This window comes from Echeneis naucrates, chromosome 17 (assembly GCF_900963305.1).
Source record: "Echeneis naucrates chromosome 17, fEcheNa1.1, whole genome shotgun sequence".
Classification (NCBI taxonomy): domain Eukaryota; kingdom Metazoa; phylum Chordata; class Actinopteri; order Carangiformes; family Echeneidae; genus Echeneis; species Echeneis naucrates.
The window spans coordinates 16,693,461-16,717,655 of NC_042527.1; the positions used below are offsets into that span (position 1 = coordinate 16,693,461).

General features: G+C 42.2%; 1 protein-coding gene across 1 annotated transcript in view; it reads right to left on the reverse strand.

Annotated features, from left to right (window-relative positions):
* Positions 1–23,077, reverse strand: part of ptprfb (protein tyrosine phosphatase receptor type Fb) — a 115,245-nt gene extending 92,168 nt beyond the window's left edge. Inside the window, exons 1-2 of the mRNA XM_029524385.1 lie at positions 22,724–23,077; positions 6,823–6,997 (exon numbers count right to left, since the gene is read on the reverse strand). Of these exons, the coding sequence (XP_029380245.1) occupies positions 6,823–6,922 (100 nt within the window). The 5' untranslated portion in view covers positions 6,923–6,997; positions 22,724–23,077. The remainder of the gene's footprint in view (positions 1–6,822; positions 6,998–22,723) is intronic.
* Between the last annotated feature and the right edge of the window lie 1,118 nt (positions 23,078–24,195).

Consider the following 24,195-nt stretch of genomic DNA (forward strand, 5'->3'; position numbering starts at 1 on the left):
TCCATTTTTGGAATTAACATCCCTAAAATTTTGATAGTTTTTTAACAGCTATAAAAAGCAATCCAGTGCAATAGTCTTTCAGTTCCTCCCCTTTTTTCTGTGTCAATCACACTCTATTGTTCCCTTCACCGTGTCCCTGTGAAGCTAAACTTATGCACTGTTGAATTCTTAATCATAGCCAAATGATATCCATATATATATACTTTGCTTATTTCTCCCCATATGTGTTTTTTCTCTTTTTTTTCCATTTATATAGTCAGATCGCATCACATTCATTCATGATGACACAGAAACCAGAGAAAACTCTTTGAAAATGATACCGCCCTGCAAAGAGATTGATTGGAGCTTTGTAGCCTTCATCAAGACCGTCAGTGAAATCACAAGAGCTACGTGATTCATCTTTACTGAGATACTACTAGACTTAAGACAAAACATCAAACCTATAGAATAGGAAGGGAAAAAGAAAATCATCAAACTTTTCAATTCCCCGTAGCCCACAAACACAGGCTCTCTATCAGGGCTTCCAGCCCTCCGTGAATTATTCAAGACAGTGGAGAAGAACAAGAACTCTAAGTGCAATTACCCTTCACTCCTCACTTCCCAGTGTGAGCCACATTAATGTAATGGCTTTCATCTTCTCAAACCGATCACAAAAGAGAGAGGAATCTCTAAAGTCTGCGCTCTCTCATCTGCCAGTCAATGTATCACTTTTTTTTTTGGAGTTTACCACGATGTGCTTCAATGACCAACGCCTGGCGTGGGCATTATTTTTAGGCAACTGCTTAAAAAAAGCATGCGAGGATAAACGCTTCATTGTGTAGTTTTTGATGGTTAGGATGTGGGTGTTCCCGGTATCACACAACCAGGAGTCTGAGGTTTTATATTACCTGTGGTATTTAAACTGGCGCCCAACGCAGATCTAGTCAAAGATGACTCACTACCTGTGGCTTCTTTGAACCCACCTCAGTCCTTAAGGGAAAGTTTGAACAGACACTAGAATACCACAGACTTTGCACGCTGCTTTATTGTTGTTCTTTTAATGGCAACCTACTTCTGTTTTTCGTTTGTTTGGGCGCAAGAAATACAACTTCCTTGTCCTTTTTTAAAACCAGCATTTAAGAAATTGGGAATACAATGGAGAATATAGATTTTGAGAGTTTTCTTTCTCTCTGTGCTGACACTCACTGCCTACTGGTAGAAAACCGGCAATATCATTAAATAAACACAACTCCTATTGTGTAGTATAGTTTCAGAAACAATATAGACAATGCAGTGAACAAGGCCTTTATGAAGGCTGTTACTGTAACCTCCAAAGCAACCCAGCTAATGTGTTGGCTGAACAGCTCAGCTTGTCTGCATAACCCTCAGTGGGTGGGTGTGGGTGGGGGCGGGGGCGAGATCACCTCTTCTGTTCATTTAGTTCGGTTGATGATGAAATGTTCTCATTTTCCATTCTCATAAAACTAAGAGTTTTTTTTTTTCCCTCCGCGTTTGGAAACTGGAAAAGGATGACTGACTGCTGCATTTGAAGGCATGTGTGGGCAGAGTCTCAACCTGGAAACACTCACATGCAAGCAACACCGAGTGAGAAAATACATTTTGAATCAGCATGAATATGTAATAAAGCATACAGTGTGACACCGTTGTAATGGAAATCCAAACTTCTCTGCAAAGTATAGTGGTGGGAGTATAAAAGAGGAAACAACTGTTGGTGGGTGGGGAGGGGGGGGCTTTGTAAATAATGCTGGGTGAAGTCCAATGGTCACCTTGGCTCGGACCACGATACACATTAATAGACCGGTGTGAGGAAAATGTTAAGCGTGCTAAGTGATCCCAGGAGGGTGTGGTTTAGGGACTCAGCTTCTTTGGAGATCCCATTTTAGGGTTAACTCATCATCCATCAGCATGCACCCCCTTGTGACCCCCACTAACCTCATTAATTTGCCTTCCTTAGATTAGCCTTCCCTCGGAGACCTCAGAGAAGCCCCACCATTGTTCTCATCTTCTCACCCACATGGCCCAGAGCTTTTAAGTAATTCAACTCTCTCTGTTAGCCAAAATTGAGCAGGAAATTAAATGATGTTACTGTAGGGACACGAAACAAAGACATTCTAGGTTTACGGGCGCCAACAGGCTCTTTGGTGCTTCCCTTATGATTTAGCATCTTCGAAAAGTAAAGGTGACAATTTACCCATGAAATAGATCCCACTTGAGATTCAACTGTGTTTTCTTCTGCTGTGTCCACAGGCTGTGTGGGTTGAGCTAAATGCCCTTAAATGCACCTTGGAGGATACTCCCAAGGTAAACAACACAAGGGTGTGTGTGTGTTTGTGTGTGCTGGTGATGTCACTAATAAGATACTCCACTGTGTCCTATTTAAAGGACACTACAATTAATTTGTCCAACCTCAGTTGAGTCAGCGGAGCTTTATCAATGACCAGTATGTGATGAACCAGCTTTATGGACATTCCTGTAATGCTTATTGTACTTCCCACTTAATATTTCTTAACACAAATTAAATCCACATCAGTTCTTCCAAATCTATGCTAATGCTGGATTATTCCTTGTCGCATAACCTGACGTTAAATGAGAGTGTAGTAAGTCGTTAGTTTTAACAGACAGAAAGGAATTTCAGTGCCTTTTGTCGATAAAGCAAACAATATAAGCACAGAATTAAATGTCTTTCTCTGCCCTTTTTTCGGAAGGACACTGGCAGTTCTTGTTGCCCCGTGGCACTGCTGAATCCAGGACACAGCAGAGGGTTTGGGTGACTGCCTCTGGCCCTGCTACTGAGCTCCCTAATTAAACTATTAATCTCACATCATTAACCTCTGGTGACCCTTTCCTCCCTCCATTCTGACATTGCTGCACTGGCTTAGAAAAACAACTTCCCATCGAATCTCTCCAGCCTCTAAATCGCATTTTTGAGACCCTTTATCTTGCTCATGTTTTTCTCACATATATTGCTTTCTGCCATTGCCTTCGCGGGGTCCATTTTGTTTTGTTTAGCTTTTCCAGTGACCTCAGCCTCCCTCTCAGTGCGCCTGTCCGTATAATGTGTTTGGACCACAGCTGTGTGTTAAGTGCATTACACTTCAAGAGGCTCTCCGAGGTGGATATGGTTACTTTTAATTAAAAAGGAATCAATTTATATCCCTGTCAGTTTTTGAACAGGGTGACCATATGGACACTTAAAAGTACAATCCAATTTCCAGCCATCCAGCCCCCTGCCTGGTCTCCCCCTTTCCAAAGCACTGTGGCACTCCCATCACATCACTTGAGTGGAGTAGCTTTAGAAATTGCCAAATCAATCTATGGACCTTGTCTTAGGGATTTGTAGAATTCGTGAAGGTTTAGGTGGATTTTAGGTCCCATTTTTGTTCTCAAAATTCTGGTTTGATATGCTATATTAACCATTTAGTCCTCTTTCTTTCAGAGCAATGTTTATTTACTGTAGGAGCCACATGGACACACCTCAAAGCTCTAAAGATTGGCTGGATATTAAAGAACTGCAATAGCTCCAAAATTATTTATAAAACTAAAACCGCTATTAATCTACAAGTGATATATGGTGGAGCACTACTGACACACTAAAAGGGTGCTGTAAGATACGGCGGTTTGATACAAAAAAAGTCCCTTTAAACTTAAAGGAGGCTTCAGCAGGTTTGCAGCAGCTCACATGAAAAGCCACCCAAGATTACAACATGAGAAGCACCAGAGGAGACACATACATCAAAAGCTTATTAAAGCCAATGAAATAACTCACAATGACAGCACTACAAAAGATAACCATTACATTTAAGTGCTGGGTATGTGTGACTTTGAGGCTGACCTTGCGGGCCAGTGGCCTATTGTGTACAACGGGGCTGTATAGAGAGCTGGTTGATTAGGCCGAGCTCCCCGGGGATCGATGGGATGTCTGCGATCAGCACGGAGTAATCACATTGCTTGTGTTCCTACTCAGTGACGATATAAGATTTCAGGGAGCTATAACACTGATAGCGATGGTGTACTTACTGTATTTGCGGCGCTAAATCATGATAAACGGTGCCATTTTTTGATATCCTGCCACACAGTATACACAGCGTAATGACAACCTTTGAAATGCAGCCACACTAAATCAACAAACAATGCTCCGCAAATGGAACAAGCCGTTTTTGATGTAAGGACACGGCGTAACTCTGCTAACACATTCGTCGCCTGCAGTTGCTTCGCCCGTTTAACTATTTCAGCGGGCAAAGGACACCAGACTGAACCCATGTAATCAGAAACTTGCCAGGCACCCGGGCCATAATGTCTGTCTGGTGTCTGCCCTGTAATACAGGAAATCCAAACCAGAACTATGAAGTTCACATTGCTAAGTTGCCTACAAATTACAGGCACCAAACGCACACAACCCCACCATTAGCGGTAGGTGTTATTTTTGCGCTCCAACTGTCTTATTTTAATTCTATGTCTGTTTGCTTTACAGCCATAGGCTGCTTTTGGTAATAGCGGGTCTATGACTTTTCCCATGTGTGCTTTCATTAAGCTACAGCCATCAAATCAAACCATATCAAATTCCTTGGTTTGTCCCACAATGGGAAAATTACACTGTTGTACCAACACAGAAGCAGACCGACCTCAGACCAAAGACAGCTTTTTCCTCTGAGTTATTATTTATTTAATCTTCTTTTAAAGATGAAATGAAATTTAATGTTGAGATTTTTTTGGGGGTGTTATCTTTAACGAAAGTGATTGTGCCAGCCGGTCACAATACAGCATCTTTGTCTGTTTATTAAATGCTTGGTTCTGTGTTTTTTGTGTAAATTATGTGATTACTGAAATTAGAGGCCAGGCCAATCTCAGCGACAGGCGGGCAGAGAGCAAAAAAAAAAAAAAAAAGAGGAAGAAGAAAAAAAGACTAAAGCTGAACAAACAAAAGTCTTTAATTCTACCAAATCAGCTCTACAGCAACACGTCCTGAATCCATGAAGTGTGATGATACAAAATATGTAATAAACATTTTTACTACTTTAGCAATCTTGCACATTCATTTTACAGCACTGGCTCATAAGACCACAATAATAACACAGCTTAATAATGAAGGTCCCATCCCAGCTCTGCACTGCGTGTCTGACATGTTCACCACATTTAAATAATATCTTGGCACTTTCAACACCCCTGACATTACCTTCCTTTGATGATGATCTCTAAAAGGCAAATGCAGTTGATTTTTTTTTTCCATTCCCTTGGTGACTATTAAATTTCAGGCAGATAAGAGTACAGCTACACAACAAAACATGACCACAAACATGCGCATAACGACGACATGAATTACTGACGAGACTGGTCTTGTTGTGTTCACAAGCAACAATGCCAATTACTCGCAGACCCAAAACTGTCTTATTGCTCTATTTAATTTCTGAGATAATTTATCATCAGCAATTCACACACAACCCGATTTAGTCTTGAGTGAATTAGAATTCAAAGTTTGTCATTTTAAATCAGGCGAGGGACTCGACAACAAGCTAAATAGAGTTGGGTGAAAGCCCAATGGACTTCAGTCAAATAAATGTCTCTGTTTGTAGTCCAGGGGTGAATTCAATAACACGCATCTTTTAGTATTACTTGAGCACTACAGCTCTATTCAAAGTCTAATTTGATCTGATTAGATTACAAGCATTTGCCAGACAACCATAAAAAAAAGGCAGGAGTGCAAAATGTTTCTCTGAGGTCAAATTCACAATTATACTGTGCAGAACTCTTGACAAACTGCAAGATACACAGATAATAACACAGGGTGAAAGACACTGAGTGAGAAAAAGGAAAGGGTGCAAAAAAAACCAACCCGTTTTACCCACGTATGAAAGGACACAGCAATTGGTACGGCCGGGTGGGGCGATGGGAGGGGCCGGGGCATAATTGAATTACAGTGACCCTGTGACAGCACTAGGGGTGAGGTCATGTGGCGAATTAACGCTGTCCCTGACCCTTTCTTTGGGACGCCGGTACCTCTCCACTGCTCCAAGACCCAAAGGCAGAGAGAAGATGGCGTGTCTTTCTGAGTGGCTTTTTCCAGCTTCACTCAGACAGCCAAGCACAGGGGCCGGCAGACATTCACTGGCAGCCCTGTGACTCTATTTTTAGTGCAGATGGTAAAGCTCTCTATACTCGGGGACATGCATTATATGAGTTGCTATTTTGGTTTGCTCGAATCCTCCTAAGACACCGGTAAATAAAATATATGTTCCATTTTTAATGAAACTCCGCGCTGACCAGGATGAAAGCTGTGAACATTCAATCATTAAATAATGTAGTGGGTTAATTTCAACGCTTCGTCACAGATCCTGCGAGGGGCAAACAAGTGTAAAGTGTCTAACATGTCTGCATTTGTTCGGCTGATCACCAGATAGGTAAATATAAATGAAATTATTCTTGCTTTTTTTTTTTCAACCTCCTATTGTGAGTAATCTTCTCTATATGCAAATGAAGGGATAAAATTATACTAATGTCAAAAAACAGCGCACTCAAAAAAAAAACTAAACAAAAAAACAAAACACTCAGACGATTTCTATTTTTCCACATTCTGTTCTGCTACAGCTTTACAGTATGAAATAATTTAGACTCATTTTCTCCTCATCAAGCTAGATTCGATACGCCATTATGAGAAAGTTTTCATTTCAAAAAAGTTTTGATAAGTTTACCTTTACTTTTTTATGAGCCCAAAATACAAAACTTCTGTTTTTGCCTTATCATTTTGTGTCTGAATACTTTGTGAATGCATTGTGCTTATGGAGCTCAACATGAGGCAGACTGTTATAGACATAGGTGGTTACTTACTGTCAGCCACAGCAGAGAACACCATGCAGCTGAGTAGAAGCAGGAACAGCAACGCCCATCTGGGCAGGAGGGGCACTGCCAGGTGAATATTAGGCACCATGTTCTAAGTTGGCACTGCTCCCTCCTCAGTCCCCTGCTAGATGCGTCCCACTCTGACAGGATCAAAGACTAACACCTGGGAGAGCAAACACATGCAGAAGAGGCATACAGAAACATTAGTATTCAAACTCACGACATATTTGCATACATTTCAATGAGCATAATAACGCAGTCAAGCAAGAAAAAAAAAAGAAAAATCAAAAGCAAGTTGCAGAGCACAACTAAAGGAACCCACTAACCACAAGAAAAATCTTGCTCTGGGCAGAGGAAAATACAAGTGATGCGAATGTAACACGCAAAGCACATCAGCAGGAAACAACTGCAGTACAGTGCCACGGAGAAAATCATGGGAAAAAATAACAAGAACAAAGGGGAGGTCAGGACGCAGGATTAAGCTCCTCAGTCATCCTCTCACAATGAGGATCAGTTTAAAACCCAGAGGACCTCCTAAACAGCCCTCCCTGAGGACCACCACCCACTTAAAGTCTCCCATTAAGAAATTGAAACTCTCTCTCCCAGATGGGCTCAAATCAACAAAGTGCCATGATGTCAGAGAATGACAACATGTATGCATACATGAACATTTAATACACAACACAGCCCAGGGGGGTCATGATTGGTCAACAAAGGAGCAGCAGGTGGACCACAAATTAACCATAATTGGTCGAGCTATAAAACTGAAAGCTCTCCTCCATCACTTGAAGCAGGAGGTGGAGACAAAAAAACAAAGACTGTCCATCAAAACAAACTGCGCACACGCTGATTCTTTTGTCTTTTTTGGAATAAGATTAAGAGTAGGAAATGACTCAGTTCACTGATAAGATTTAGATATATGACTTTAAGTTTGTCATAGCCATTACAAAGAAAATAACTGTGTATCCCAACAAATTGAACTAACTACATTTCTTATCTTTTCTCAGTTGCCCAAGGCCGCCTATGATGAGTAATCATATAGCTGTAAAACAGACCACAATATGGTAAGGATAGATATCTCTGTTTTGATGGAATTAATCTCCAGAGGACTTCAGAAAGAACACAAGAAAAACCAAACTGAAATGAGAAAAGTTTTAAAGTAAGGTTACATTTGTCTTCCTGATTCTGTTCAACACTCACAGAAGAGGCCCACAGGAAAGGATCTGAAAACTTGTTCAAGACTGCCTGCTCAGTGTTACTGCTGCTCAGTACATAGTGGTGACTAAACTACACTGATTACTGATATTTGTGGAAAGAAAAAGGGAGGCCCTCACAATGCTTAATATCTAGAGGCTTGTTGGGTGGCCAGTCAGCTTTAGTCTATTCAATTCAGCTAAATAAGTTAGATCGTCAGGAACACAAAGCCTGCAGTATCTTGTGGAGAAAAAAAAAAGCCTTTCCATTCTTAAGCCTGTGGAGCTGTTGAGCAGTCCATTACTCATGTGGCTTATTCAATGCACGTGGAAACAGGGAAAAAAAATAAAAATACACACACACACAGAAAGGGAGGGTATCTCTTTTGGCCATCCTTTGAGAAACCAAACGCAAACGTTCTTAGCGAACTAAATATTATTTGGAGTTTCCACCTTTTCATTGGAGGTTTGCTTTAACTTCTTCTGACAGGTCACTCATAAGTCAGGATGAGTCAGGCACAGCCGGGTAAGATGATGCAAAGAATGTCTCACCTGGGCACACTTTCAGACAGGTATCACTGTTGGCTGACTCTACATCACCATTCATCACATACACAAATGTGCCGTCGGGCTTTCAAGTCTGCTAAACCAATTTACGATGCAACACATCCTGCATCTAAGGAATTTCCAAACCGTGTGTGCAGCCAACTTTGGCTATTGTCAGTGGCAGCTCAAGCTGTGTCCATGTCAATCTGCATTATAATTTTCCTGCATTGAATTTTTAGACATATCCAAAAGTGCACCTAAAATAATTTAAAACCTTCTGACTGTGTCTTCACCTTTGCTGGTAATGAGGATGCAGCTCATTGTGTGCGTTCAGCTATAGCAAAAGCATACCCAAATACACAGCTCAGGCTGCCAGAGAACTGGATCACACACCCCCTCTGAAACCGGAATTAAAGACATTTAGGTCCCATTTTTCTTTCAAGTTAATACCCTAAGTTAGCTTTACAAAACGAGTGTAGCTCACACCAAGTTTGCTGGCTGACAAATTTGTTTTGACACTGATTTTAATGTGCGCCAGTGTTGCATTGGTTCATGTCAGTGGGTAGTGAGTGAGGCTGATAGAGTTGGCTACTCGCAGTGCTCCAAACCCTTGGCGGTGGAGGGATATCTTTCACAGCAGATGCCAGAGAGAGGCAGATGCTTTTCATCTTCAATGAGACAAATTCCTAGAGCGAGGTTTATTCTTTATTTATTTGGCTACTTATTTATCCCAGTGCAGCTTGGTGCCTCCCAGCTGCACACAAATACTATGGGACAACGCTTGCCACCATGTGCATTTGTGTTGTGTGTTGGGGAGGGAAGGACAGGGCAAGCAATGTGGAGATGCTGCATTGTGATCCAAGATCTGAGCAAGTGGCTCAGAACATAGAGAGATTTCACGGGCTGCTATGTGGGAGATCGAGAGGAAACAATGAGAACGTGTAGGGGTGGATATCTGCGCTTGTGAGATTGTATATAATTCTGCAGCTTAGTTTTTTGCGTATGCGTGCATGATGTGTGTGTTTGTGTGAACAGAGCGAGACAGAGAAAGGGTGAGAGTTGGCAATGAATTATCGTGGCTGAATAATCGTCCAGATTATTTCACCAGAAACAGAGATTCTACTTAATAAACACAATAATTAGTCTGGATGATTTCAGGAAGTACATTTTTAACTTGTGAATTCCTTTTGTGCACTGCAAAAGATTAATTATACACATCAGTATGCCACAACATTTACAAAAAAAATGCGTGTATTCAGAATGAAGAATTAATGAGTTTAGATGAGTTTTACTGGCTGTATTTTGTAGTTTCATTTTATCCAAACTAATCACCAGTGACTGACTGAGGCTACATTAGCCAGTGTAGATTTGGTATAAACACATTTATTAGTACAAATCTATGGAAAAACATATCAAAAATATAGGAAAACAATAAATGAGTTAAGAACCAAAGATTCTTTTCGACTCCTTCCCCTTCATTATCATTTAAAACAAGGACACAAATTGAATAAATGTAGGGGAAGATGAGTTTAAATTCAAGCCTGGAGCTTCCTGGGCTGGTTAGCTGCTGTTAGAGAACAGGCATTCACAACAGCCCCAACGAATTCATTACTGTTAATCATTCCACAATGTTTGAGATGCAGAATCCATTCCGGTAAAAGAATGGTGCAGCAGTGGTTGCTCTATCCAGTCTCTAAAAATGTCATATTTCTTATACACAGTGAGATAGAGAGGATGATAGAGCAGAAGCAGAAGGTCTACACACATTGAAATCATAACAGAGAGGTGAGGGTTGTTGAATTGATACAGGAATAAAAACAACTCCATATCACCATCCGTTCATGAGGTCATCCACTCAGTAAGTCCATTAAGAAGAAGCTTTGGAGTCTTGAGTGTCTGGGGAGTTCTCAGTATTGCAGAGCGTGACATATATACAGTATATACTCGTTGTATAATGGGCAGAAGACTAAGAGGTTTAGGGAAGTAATTAACAAGGGAACAATGGAATGTGAACGTCTCAAACGGTAAACTGTGGAGGACAGAAGAGCTTCTGTGTCGCATCAGCAGGAAGGGCAGTATGACAAAAAACACACACCTATGCTGTTTTGTGTGTTTGTCATTCACATCAGGTGCCTGCCATTCAACTTAATACCCCTCGTGTTGTTGTGCTGCATTGTTGGTGTGTGCGCATGTGTGTGGCACGGGAGTGGCCGACCATTCTGAAGTGGTAGTCAACAAGAGCATAATACAGGACAGAGCTACGCAGGGAGCGTGCAGAGGCTGTGTAAACACCACTATTACACTAACTACAGGTAGCATTTCTGCTCTCCATCATTTCCATCCCTCCTACTCATGTTCTTTCTCCGTCTCTGTTTTATGGGTCATCCTGAGCGTGGGGAGGTGGGACAGCTGAGATATATGGCTAGCAGTGTGGGGAGCTAATCATGGCCATCTCTGGAGGTGATAAACCCAGACCAGAGAGGTTTGTGCTGGCACCACCTGCAACGGCTCCATAAACACAGTTACAAGCTGAATTTCGACAGCAGTGTTTTGGCCCTTGATTAGTTTTCCATGCCCTAGAAGGCTCACCCTCATGAGTCTGTGCTCCTTTTTTTTTTTATTTATTTATTTTTAACTTCGGCAGTGAACATACACCACAAGGCCCCAGGAGAGTCACTGGGAGCCAGTGAGCCACATATTGTAAAATGAAAGTGTAAAGTAACCAAATTAGGTTTTCACTGTTTCCACAGACTCGATGGCGCATGTCGTTTTTAAGGGCTACACTGAAATTTGCCTAACAAAGGCTAATGTCCTGTGACCTACCGAGTTCAACAGCTCCTCTGTTTACAAGCTGATTTCACAGAGTTAATTGTTAACGCTTTACTGCAGAGAGGAAGATTGAGAGAATGAAAAACACCAGAACAGATGAGTGCACTTTCTTAAGTTGGGCAATGAAAGTAAGGAGCGCTGATTGTGCTGACCTACAATGAAAACACTCTGCGAATAAATCACGAGTAAAGTTCACGCCTGAGCGGATGACTCACGGCGATCCATGAGGTGGTTCATTTAGGACATGTCATTTGCGCATAATAATAAAAAACTGACATTTAGAATATATTGTGGGCCACAGAGCTATTGTGACGCATTGCGATGCAATATGTGACTCAGGAGGGTTGGACTTCATGCGGCATGCGGCTGATAATATCCTGGCACAAGCTCGTAACGTGCCTCCCAACAAAATGCAAACACCATAGCATCCCGGCTTCACCCATATGATACAATGTCGATTGGCATTTAGTCTGGTTGAGTGAACATTTAACAAAACTCAAGCACCTCCATAAATTGCCAGTGAAGTAGGGATTTACAGTCACCTCTGGGGGGCTACCAATCTTTTCAGCTGCAAATCAATCTGGGAATGAAAGGTGATGTGTATTACACTGATATGTATTACACAGAGTAGAAGAGACATAGCAGAGTGCCACTTCCATTTGAATTTATTGGAGAGTGATTATTGGCGTTGTCGAGCTGCAGAGCAAGGAGAAAATGGCTTGCACTACAAAGTGCTGGGCGAAGGGCTTGCAATAAATCAAAAAGCAGGCTCAATGTAAAACAGACATTCATCAAATAAATGCAATACTGTGTATACCTGGACCAATCGACTGTATGAAACAGCTTTCTGAAGTGGCACCATTCTCAGCAGCCATGTCAACAGAATATAAACTCCTGCAGTTTAAGCATATTGTGTATGGAAAACTCATATTTTCTACACGAGGGTGTCAGACTGAAGTTCATCCCATTTGTTTGAATGTCAAACGGATTATTCTGACACATCTATTTATCATCATAGATATTAACATTATTGTGGTTATAATTTTGTTTAGAAATCCTCTCTGTCTTTTTCTCTTACTTATCTGCCCTTTGCTCTTTTTTTCCTCTCTCAATAGATTGTGTCGGATCTTTAATCTGAGAAGTGGTGCATAAATAAAAATCTTTTTTTTTTTTTTTTTTTTTTCAAATTAAGCTAATGGAGAAAATAACAAAGCTTAGAATTCAGTTCAAGGTCCCTAAAACCCAACAGCCTTGCACTAGTTGAAAGATTACATATATTTAAAAAAAAAAAAGGTTCAAATTGTTTGTTTTTGTTTACATTTTTGAGTGTTTTACAAATGAATCTCTACATAATTAACAGCTATTCAGTGGGATGGAGAAACATCAAATTAGCAATATAAACTGAGACACATTCTCAACAGCAGATGTGCATATATATCAAAAGAAAATTCACGCTGTCAAACAAGAGAGATGGGCTAACACGTCACCACTTGACGGTTTTGCTTGTGGACAGATGGTGCCATAAAATGACTAGGCAGGCGGCGCAGAAGGCATGGACTCCCCCCTCAAACCACACAGAAGACTTCATCCCTACCCCGACCACCCTCACCACCTCCTCGGCAGACAGCCTCGGCTCCGTCAGTAAAAGACAAACAGAGTGAAGGCATGTGAGTGGAAAGACTGGCAAATACAGAGCTCCATAGATCAATAGCTTGCCAAACACAGACAGTTGTTCAGGCTCAGCTCCATCCGCAGATCTATTGTGGGGAGATCTTTAGCAAGCAGCAAGAGCTGAAATATTAGAGCAAAAAAAAAAAAAAAAAAGATGTATTTGAGGGCTATATCAGAGCATGAGAAGACATGGAATACAATACAAACCTAAAATGCACTCAATTTGCATGTTCTCTCAATAGTATTGCTTAATTCCAAAAAATAGATACCTTCCCTTTTTCTTAAGGTTTCAGGGCGTTTGTGTTCCACAGGTGGCACAGAGGTGAGAATAGTGAGCCCGAGTTTGTATACAAGGGTAGGAAGGACTTTACAGGGCATCATACTCTTCAGCAGGTGTCTGAACTGTTCTAAATCAATTACTTCTAGTCAGTCAGTACTTAGGCTAGGGGGGTATTGTAAATCAGCTTGGTGTCAGGCCAGATTAGTGACTGTAACGGCTGGGAGCGAAGCGCTTTGGCCAGCAGGGACCCTCCAGAGGCCAATGTGGGGAGGAAAAAAAAAAAAAAAGAAGCTACGGCCTCAGTGTTCTGTGGCAGAGCAGAAACTCATGTAACAGTGTGCCATAATACTTTGCACAAGGGGTTGGGTTATATGCAGGCTTCTATTCCTTTAATGTCTCGTCAGACTGAACATGATGCAAATCAATGAGCAGACCTCATTAAGGCAATATTGGATTTGCAGGGCTTCTTCATCAAGGCCATCAAACACCCCGATTTTCACAGATTTAGCCAGTCAGATCTCAACATGTGAGTTGCTCCATATTCCTTCCACTTTGTACATGAAATGTTTCTACACGAATAATGCTTTGAATTTTCATACTGAAAAGATTGAAACGAGCTGTGAATGGATTAGCCATAGTGCTACCACTGGCTGTTAGTCAAATAAATGGAAAAAGATCATTCACCTGCTCCTGACCACTCAGAGGAAGGACGGTGCTTGTCTGTCTGTAATCTTAAAAGCTGCTCATTATCTCCCTATATCCTTTCATGCAAAGCTACTTCTGAGTAACTGCAGTATCAGCAATGATATTCCACGATAACGTGCCGCCACTACTCACCGAGGTGACGGCAACTAAGTGCCGCCTAGATTCCTGAATGAATTTTTCATAGTGTGCTGGATGGTTCTGTTTGCCTTCAGTCAGAGCTGAAGCCAACAGATGAAACTGCATATTGACACAATTCTTTTATTATTTCACCTTACAACATCGCACACAAAAGACAGAGGGGAAAACAGTCCCCTGCAGTCCAAGGTACACAGGAACAAACCCAGTGTTGACACAGGGAAGGATTAGACTAACTGAGGAAGGGCTGGGAAAAAACGCCTCCTATATAATCAAGCATTTGTGATGGGAAACAGTCATTGTATCCAAAAGTGTCTGCTACAAAGCAGGAGAAGCTATTAAGAAAGAAGGAGCCCTTGATGGGAATTGTTTGTTGGGATTAACAAGACAAAAAAAAATTCGCTGTCTAACAGCAAGACAAGCCAATAGCAGTCGAACTGAAAAGTCCTAACAGATTTAACATGGGTTAGTTGCCATTGCAAATGTGGAAAAAGAGGATCCCCGAGGTCCTAATCCAACTCTTTTCCTCTTTTCCTGCCCTCTCTTCCAGGCAGTTCTCCTCTCAGTCCCTGTCTCACTAGTGAAAAAAGGCTGATTCTAATAAGCCTTTCTGTCTTTCTGTCAGTCTGTGTTTGTCTCCTTCCCCCTGTTTCCTCCTCCTCTCCCCCCCTCTCTTTCTTTCTCTCTCTCTCTTCGGCCATGTCTCCCTCTCCGTCTCTTTTGCTTTGGGTGAGCCATGAGCCAGTCTGTTGGAGCAGATGGAACCATATATCCCCATCTCTCTCCGGAGGCCCGAGGATTTAAAATGTAAAAGAGATGAGTGCAGAATAGGCAAGGACTGGTGGATAAAGGGCAAGAGAAGCAGGGACTTCTAGCTTAGACCGTGTTCCTCAGACAAGTATAATTCTCCTAAAAACTAAGACTGTACAATGGGCCAATAAACCACCAAGATGGCGACGCTAAAATGGCAATAAACCTGGTTTATCTGTTCTTTCCAAGTGCCTAATCCAACATTTTGTCCTCCATGTTATGAGTAGCAAATTTTATTCTTGTTGGTAACACAAACAGATGCCTCAAAATTCTCTGGTGCTTGTGTGCTCAACATCAAATTTGGTCTTTAAATAATCTTTGTAACCACTTTACAAAGTAAAATGACAAATATTTATACCTCTGTTTGTTAACCTAAGTGAATTACTGTTTCTAGCCACTAGCAAAAAATAAACTGGAACTACTTGGATGCCACTCCTGAGGCTTTCTTCATGTTGCACCAGCTGAAAATGTGGAGTCAGACCTGCGTTCCTCCCCACATCAGCTCGCCTCAGGCCACCTTTCAGGTAATGAGAAAGTATCTGGACACTGTATCTGTCGTCTGGGGGAGGATTCTGCTTCGCCCTCCATCTCTGGGTGGCAGGCTGACAGACAGCAAGAGTGAGGAACAACAGGCATGTGAGGTTGTGAGCAGAACAATCGATTGCCAGCTGACTAGCAAGGTCCATTATACTGACAGGCCGGAGCCACAACATGATTCCCTGCACTCCACTAACGCCCTCATTACTACCAATGAATCTCTCAGCGGGCTGGTCTCGCTGCATCGTGCTCTCCTTCCTCGCTCTCCCCCATCGCTCTCCCCCATCGCTCTCTCTTACTTTCCCTCAACATTACATGTCCCTGGAAAATCGTGGACTGAATTTCACTCTGTCAATCTAATGGGAGTGTTTGAAAGGAGTCAAAAGCCCAATCTAAGCCTCCGAACTGAGTTTTGTGCACCAGGCACCAACAGATACACAACAAAAGATGACACAGTGTGCAATGTTCTTGTGAAAAATACCGCCTAAATGCACATTTAAGCCAGGGCTATCTTGGAGAAATGCTAACTGTCCGCAAGGGACCTCTGCCATATTAAATATTTCGCCTATTATCAATCCGTCTTTCAGCTACAGTATCTTCTCTTCTTGCCTCTCCCCCCACCCTTCCCTTTCTTCTATTTATTCTGAAATTCTTAGTCCTTGGAAGACTTATTTATACCCTCACCCCAACCCCACCCCTCTCCTTCACAGTGCAGCTGCAGATAGGATTTACCTGCAGCTGAGAGAGCTTCCAGACTATCAATTACCACCAGCGTAGTCACTATTCTGAAGCTTGGCTAACAAGACGTACGCACACACACACGCACACACAAAGATCTGTTGGGTACATCAAGTTGGCGATATACTGGGCAGGTTGGGAGTTTTAAGATTTTACCGCCTAATCAAATGGTTAGATGAAAACCCACTTCATAAAAAATCCAGACAAGAGGTTCTCTTGTGATTCTCTGCCAGTGCAAATACATCCAATCAGGCAAACTTGTATTTTGATCAAGTGTTCTGTGCAAGAAGAGCAGCAGAACAGCAGAAATTGTAAGTGAGAAGCCAGAGATTTAACCTTCAAACAGTAAATTAGTGGAAAAAAGCATTTCTGGAAAAAATCTGTGAGCTTCTGATCACCTCAAGCATTTGAGTCAAATGGTTAAAAAAATAAAGAAGCTGGGATTATAAAAAATGAATTCTTTGACTCAACAGGCTGAAGTCTCACGCTAGTGTTAACACACATGAATACAACGTCAAAACAAACAAACAAAACACGGCACCCTGACTGCAGTTCATTTGGATTGTTGTGATGTTTGACTGGTTTGTGAATGATGAAAACAGAGAGCTGACCAAATTCTCCCTGACAGATCAACTCGCTCTCTGACAAAGATTGGCTTGAACACCAGGCCGCCACACATACAGAAAGACATGCAGGGACAGGACCCGTCACTCACACCATCAGATCCACCCTGAAGCCTAAAGTGCCTCTGTCAGGTCAACAAATGAGAAGCCATCACAGCCGATGTTGCAGTCATCAGGCTGAAGTTATACCACAGACTGGCTAAATGCTATCTTGCCATGTGCTGCTTAACTTGCTTGAGCATGTTTGCGCTCAAGGCGTCAGTTTTAATTCCTGGGCTTAGTGCTCTGTTGACACACCATCACAGGAGGTGAACAGCCATTGAGGAAATAGAAATCATGCATAAGCTAACGTTTTCCTAAGGGTGTGTGTCCATATAGTCGCTTTTATTGAGCGTTAGTGTCTTTTTTTTTTTTTTTTCTTCAGTTCCTCCAGATGCAGCTGCCGAGAGAGCGGGTGCTGCAGAGCACCTTCTTTTCCTCCTAAGCGGTTGAAAATGTGTGAACTTTTTGGAAAAGCACCAGCATCGCACCCGCTGCTCTGTTTCAGGCAACCATTGAGATGTTATCACCATAGTTACCAAAAAAAGTGGAGGAGAAGCTTGCTCTGTCCGTGTCTTGTCTACCCCGAGCCATGAAACTGTCACAATTAGGTCAGAGAAGCCCATTTGCTGAGGCAAATTAGGCAGACACTGAATGTTGTGCGTTTACCAGCGAGCTTTCAAAAAGATGGCAATACAAAGTAAAATGGTATTGCTCTATCTATCACACGGCGGTAGTGGTGATGGGTTGTCATAGAAACAAAGCCCATGCAGCCCCCCTCCTCTTTTTTTTTTTTTTTTTTTGATGAAGTACTGGGATGAAGAACATCCTCTGTGTCTTGGCAGCACTTTCATGCCAAACATTATGTGAACACATCCCCGAACACAACTCTTACGAGGACTACAGCCTGCATTCTTGGTCATGAAGTCGTTCCATACGGGTGTGACGTTAGATCTAAGGAAATGGATTGCTTTAAAGTGAGGACCCATGCCGAGCCGCGGCGGTAGCGTAGCGATCACGAGGATAACATATTCAGGTCAAAAAGCTAATGGATGTGCATGAACAATGGCCTTTATGGAGAGTCTCTGAAAAAGGAAAACATTCACAGTTTACTATCAAACCATCAGAACCACTGTCCACATGAGATACCAAGCCAAAGGGAGGTTTTTCATGCTTTGACAAACTGTGAAAGGAATCTATCATTTACTTTATATGTAAAATTAGATTGCCTTACGAGCAAGCTTGCTGAGTTTACAACATGAGCTATAAAGGGACTTTACTTTTAACTATAAAGGGCAACTGGTTATTGCACTCTTTCTCTTCCTCAAACAGTCCTCTTGTCTGACTGTCAGCAAAAGCAGCCAAGTCTCCCATGTTTACTAATGTAGAAGCAACCCCTTTATCAGGGCAGAGATTTGTAGGGAAGAGGCAAGGGATTAGCCATCAAATTACCAGGCAGACAGCATCCCTGCTCCGGGGTTGTGAAGCAGTAATCTCTGAGTCTGACGGGGGAGATCCAGATAAAGGTTTGGAACTGGTGCTGCAGAACTCTGAACTCCAAATTGTGCATAAACAAAGTACAGAAGTTATGCCATTTTTTCTGATCAAGTTCCTCCTCCTCCTATTTTTGTGGCAACTATATTTAGCAGATCAGATCACACTGTATAGTTTCTCCCATGTTGTCGGGCTACGTAGTGCCATTACAACACCCCCACAGTGCAAAAAAGCTCCCAAACAGGAATGCTGTAGCTAGGCAGGGCTGGTGGAATTAGATTTCAGTGGCCTTGCCCATGGTTCTTACATTGTCACCCCACTGCCCTCCCTTAAACAAGCAGTGCTCTCCTCAGAGAATACCCCCTGGACACAGGAATGTTTCATCAACGCCTCAGCCCCCAGCATCCTTACAGGGCCACAACGGGCCAAGAGGCATTACACAGACAGGCTATAAATAAGTCAGGCATTATAATGAAAGCAAACAAATCTCTATCCATCTTCCCAAAACAAGCAGGGGACCCCTGAGTTCTGCAGCAGGAGGAGGCTCCGCCTGTCAGAGGGGATGGACCATAAAGGTGGACAAAAGCCAAATGTTGTGCCAATGTTGAATATGCGTCCCAGTGAAACGCACAAAACACGTGTCTCACTCATACGCACTAGCATACAAATGTGTGTGTGTGAGTGCAAAGGCTGTTAGCACTCCATTTTAGGATACCTTCCAACTCGCTGCCATGAGAGATCTCAGCAGTGACTTACTAGAAAAAAATTAAATAGAAACATCATAGGGTAACTTTGATGGAAGAGGCAGGAAAGCTGAAGTAATCAAGCAGAATTTTAAGTTGAAGAAATGCAAGGTTGAGCGAAAAAGGCTGCTGGTGAGACACTACATAATTCCCTTCATTCATTTTAATTTGCTTCATTACCGTTTAGCATCAGTTGTCCCTTTTTAAGGTAAAGCTGTGACCTTTAATTTCCTTTTAATGGGAGCCCGCCGGCAACAAATCTGATCATATTTTTCTGCAGAGAAGGCTATTTAAAGCAAATACTATTATTCTGCTATCATACTGTAGCATACAGCATAATAAAAATCTGTATAATGCAGGAGAGCGAGAACAGTGACCCGTACACTTCTATTTTGGGAAAAATTGTTGGAAACGTAGAAGAATTTCGATTAGTCATGGCTGTATGTCTTGCATCGCTGCACATTTCACATACAGAAGTATAAGCTTTGGCCTTGTCATACATACAGAGTACATAAAAATGCTGCCGCCCCTGAAAATGGAGGCTTTTTCAATCAATGTGGAGGCATAATGGGATGATGTGGAATTGAAATGAGTTTTGTGCAAGGAGGGAAATGTCCTCTCTGACAAAGCGGATTTGTGCCCCCATTGAGAAACCCACAGTTGTAATGCAGAGAGCTAAGGTTTAAATGGAAGGTGCAGGGATATGAGCACAAAACAGACCTCTGATGGCAGGCTATAACTGGGCAGAAAATGTACATAGATGTATTTAAAATGCGGCATGGCTATGCCATGTGAGAAATAAAATAAAAAAGAGAAGAAACAGCTGAGGTGAAGAAATGAAATGAGTTTGATCCCAGGCCAAGCAGGCTTCTATATTCCTTATTTTCTCCTCAATTTATGGAGATGGTGAGCTAAAGCAGGAGTTGATTCTCATAAGGCAATTTCCATTCATCCTTAATTGATACAAAAATAACATCACCTTCCTAAAAATAAATCTGCCTCCTTATGTAGATGTGATCTCACCTTGTATATGCCAAAAGCTTAGCACGTGTTTAGCGAGCCTGTGAGGATGTCAGAAAAACTCAGGCACAGACAAAGTTCAACCAAATGAACCCTCTGCTTGAGGCAGCTGAGGAAAAGTGTTCTAGTCACAACACTGGTGACTTTAGTGGTTTAAAAAAAAAAACCCTTTTTCCACTCAAAACTGTCTCAGCATCTGTCACAAAGAATGAGTGACTGTCTTCAAGAAAGAAGTGTCACGACTGAGAGCAGAAAGTGACTATCAGCACAGCTGACACGTCACACAGGCCGTGGCCGCTGACTGATACTGCACGTCACACAGGATGGAGCCGGCGTGCTCACGTCTTGCTGCATAAACAGCTCGTTTCTCACAGAACAATTGACATTTAGGCTTGTCCATTATGAACCTACTGCTCGTGCCTTGTCGCGATTTGGCAACACATCTTGACAAAGATTAAAAAAAAAAAAAAAAAATCCCCTCTCTGCTGGAATTTCAAACTGTGAAACCATATCACCATGAAGTCTATGCTACCTCAGCAACAAAGCTTTGAACTTTAATAACCCATAACACAGAGCCGGCATATTTTCTGTCTATTTACAGTATGTGTCATAGACAAATGTCTGGCTCCACTGACACGTTCGCCTTCAGAGACATTGATCTGTGATTGTAAGCAACCTCTTTCATGTCCCAACTGGGATGAGCGTGATTAAGCAGATCCATCATGCGTTAACAGGCCATTAGACATCACCCAATTCACAGATGATGAGAAATCAAGTTCTATGGAAAAATCCATATGCTCAACCCATAATTACTTTTGAGGAATCCGATGGGGAGAGAGATTGAGTGATTGACTGGTCCACACAGGGTAATTTATTCCAAAGGAAAGGCTCCAGCCAGGGCATCATTTAAATGAAGGATATTTGTATGTTCGGTGAGGGAATCTAATAAGGGGCAGTGGTACAGAAATGGCTGTAGTTATTTCCTCAGGTCATATTCCAGACATCCCTTTATGTTTGTCTGGAGCACTGCCGGTGACGGAGTGACTGAGGCGTAGCTGTAAAAGTGGAATGAAGGGTCAGCGGCCTGCATGGTGGAGGTGAAGGAGGACGACCTGCAGGTCACCCAGTGTGGGGAAGAAATTGCGTTTGTTTGAACAAATGACCCTGGTTGACAGTTTCTCGTCTTGTTTGTTTATGCAGCCGAGCAGCTGAGTAGACGTTTTAACAGTTGAGTCCTTACTGCGTTTCGCCTCAAGGTCATTTTTTTAATCAAGTCTGGGTAACCGTTCCAAGTCAATACTAACAGTGGTGAGCTGCACAGAGAGAGATTTGTACTTCTGAATCATTAACTCTAAAGGAAGAACCATGAATAATACAAAACACAAAGAAAAGTTCAGCTCCCACTGCAGCAAGACGGATCCTTGTGGTAAGTCAAGTTATTTCAACTGCCAAACAAAACAAGATAGACATGTTACCAGCAGTATATTCTTTGGTAATTTAAGACAGTTTTGATGGGAAAGAGCAAAAAATTCCTGACTGAACCCAGCTCCTTGTATTGAGCAACACATGCATTGTGAAATAACTGCCCCATTTATTGTGTGCAAGAGTGAGATGAACTCAGTCCACAAGTTCCTCAGAGCACATAAATGTTTTATGCTGTGATAAAAAAAAAAAAAAAAAAGACACAAGAGATTCAAGACACCATAAAAACTGGAGGGAACATTTAGAGCTGGTTAATCTTTGCTGAGGTGAGAGGCACAAAAAAGTTTTCAGGTGTCTTGAGTGGCATCTCGCTTTGAACTAAGAAAGACGTCTTACGGGTTAAACTCTGCTGAAACCAATGCCGACACATTTTTTCTGATAATCATCATTTGTGACTTCTAAAAGTTCTCCCTCTGCAATTATCTAAGATTTCAAAGCTTTCCTGTGTCTCCTTCTAACTGGAATTCTTGTCGCTGAAACTTTACCCTCCAGATTGCCCGGGGAGATAAAGACAACTGGAAAAACAGGTTGTTTGGCCTCAGTGTAGGCCCAATGCAGTAGAACGGCAGGGTGCCTCACCTTAGCAGCGGTAGCTAAGGGACGTTCTATGGCCCTTCTATTCAACGTCCTCTGAATACGTAGGGGAGGGCTCGCACCAGACAGGGCAATTTGCCAGAGAGCCAGCCAATAGAGCTAAGCCAAGACGAGGTTAAACTATTGTTTTGGCTTAACAAGCAAGAGTGGGCAAGGACAAAAGAGAAGGGGACAAAAGAATAGTAAGAAAATACCTGACCACTGAAGTGTAACACATCAACTTACTTTGTTACTTTTATTGTAACAGGCGAGCTGTAAAGAGTATATCCTGAGATGAGAAATAACACAAACACACTGGCACGGGGAGATAGCAGACGGATGAAGTTCAGAGTGTATCACGGCTTAGTCAGTTAAAAAAAATAATAAATACATCCACCTGCGCCTCGTGTTTATCAAGCAAAAACAACTTTCTCATTGATTCTATTGTAATATTTCAAAATTCACACTTACCAATGCATGTCAATTAAGTCCACTTATAAATAAATCCCTTCTATTCCTTTCTATTGTTAGGCACTTATTCCAGAGAGAGAGAAAGACAGAGAGAGAGAGAGAGTATCCAAATCCTAGAAAAGAAAATCCAGCAGTATCCACAAAAGATTATCCCTGAAAGATGTCTTATGAAAAAGTATGTGAAGGAAAGTAGTCTCCAGTTGCTGCTCAGTTATTCCGTCCACACCATTTCAGTAAAGCACAGGAACTGTCTTTTTGCTTCCCAGCATTACGTTTCCAGCTGTGGCTATCGAGCAATGTGGCTTGGGGAGAGATCCTTCAGAGGCAGAGCTTGGTCTCGTACTGAATGGGTGCTCAGGGACTGCCTGGGAGAAGCCAAGCCCACCATGTGATGTCACTGGTATCAGATTTCAATGAGAAGAGGGAGGGGGCTGCAGGGCCTTACCTTTTGAACCTTGACCAATGAGAGAAATTTTTAAAGTGCACCTGCATGTGAAAAAAAAAGGGGGTTGAGCCCAAAGTATGTACATAGTCCTGCGGCGCTGAGCCTCCATTACGCCTTATCTATTGACATAATGAAAGCTGATAGGGCGACTTGTGATAAACCTGACGACAGGTTGTCTGACACGTCCAACATGTTAGATCCCAGTTTTAAATGGAGGTCTTATGTGTGTTCAAAAATCTTTTTGCTGCGTTGTTATTGCTGAAACAAAGAGGTTAACAAAGTGTGACCTTGAAAAGTGTTTCCAAAGAACTGTGACAAGTTAACACATGTCCGGTATCGTGTTTTACGGGTAATGAAAATATCAGAAGCAATTGGTCCTTCTCGGCTCCCCCTCCTTTGTTTTTTAAGGGGGGGGGGTAAATAAATATGCAAAATCCTCATTCTTAAATCAGCAAGGCGTTGAGTGTCACACACAGACGCATAACTCCCTAACACTGCTCCTTGCTCCCTCTGGCCAAACTCTGCTAGCCACGGAGCTAATCATCCACAACAGATGTTCAGAAATGTTCAGTCGGATTTATGATGGCGCTCAGAGGAACAGCCAAGTCAGCCTGTGGTGCTGTTTTTTCTCTTCCGTTCTACAAGGACAAGGGATTGCACTGAGAGAGGATGTCAGCACAACCGTTCTCCTCCCTCCAAAATTCCCTCACTCTGCGAGATTCGCCAGCCGAGACGACAGTGCCTTAATAGATCACAGCGCCTCAGGACCTTGGGGAGAGGTTTGCTCATTTATCCCCATAATACTTGTGTGGACTGTAACTTGACTCATCCGGCGATGCTTCACCAATGTTTCACCCTCAACATAGCAACGTTTAGTTTTTTGTTTTTTTTTTTCCGTAAAAAATATATCGGTGGCATTGCTGACACTGCATGCCGTGACTTAGACTGAGCTCGAGGTCTTTAGGTGAAGTGACATTATTGATTTAATTATTCCCAGTGACTATGTCATTATATGTTAATACTTTCT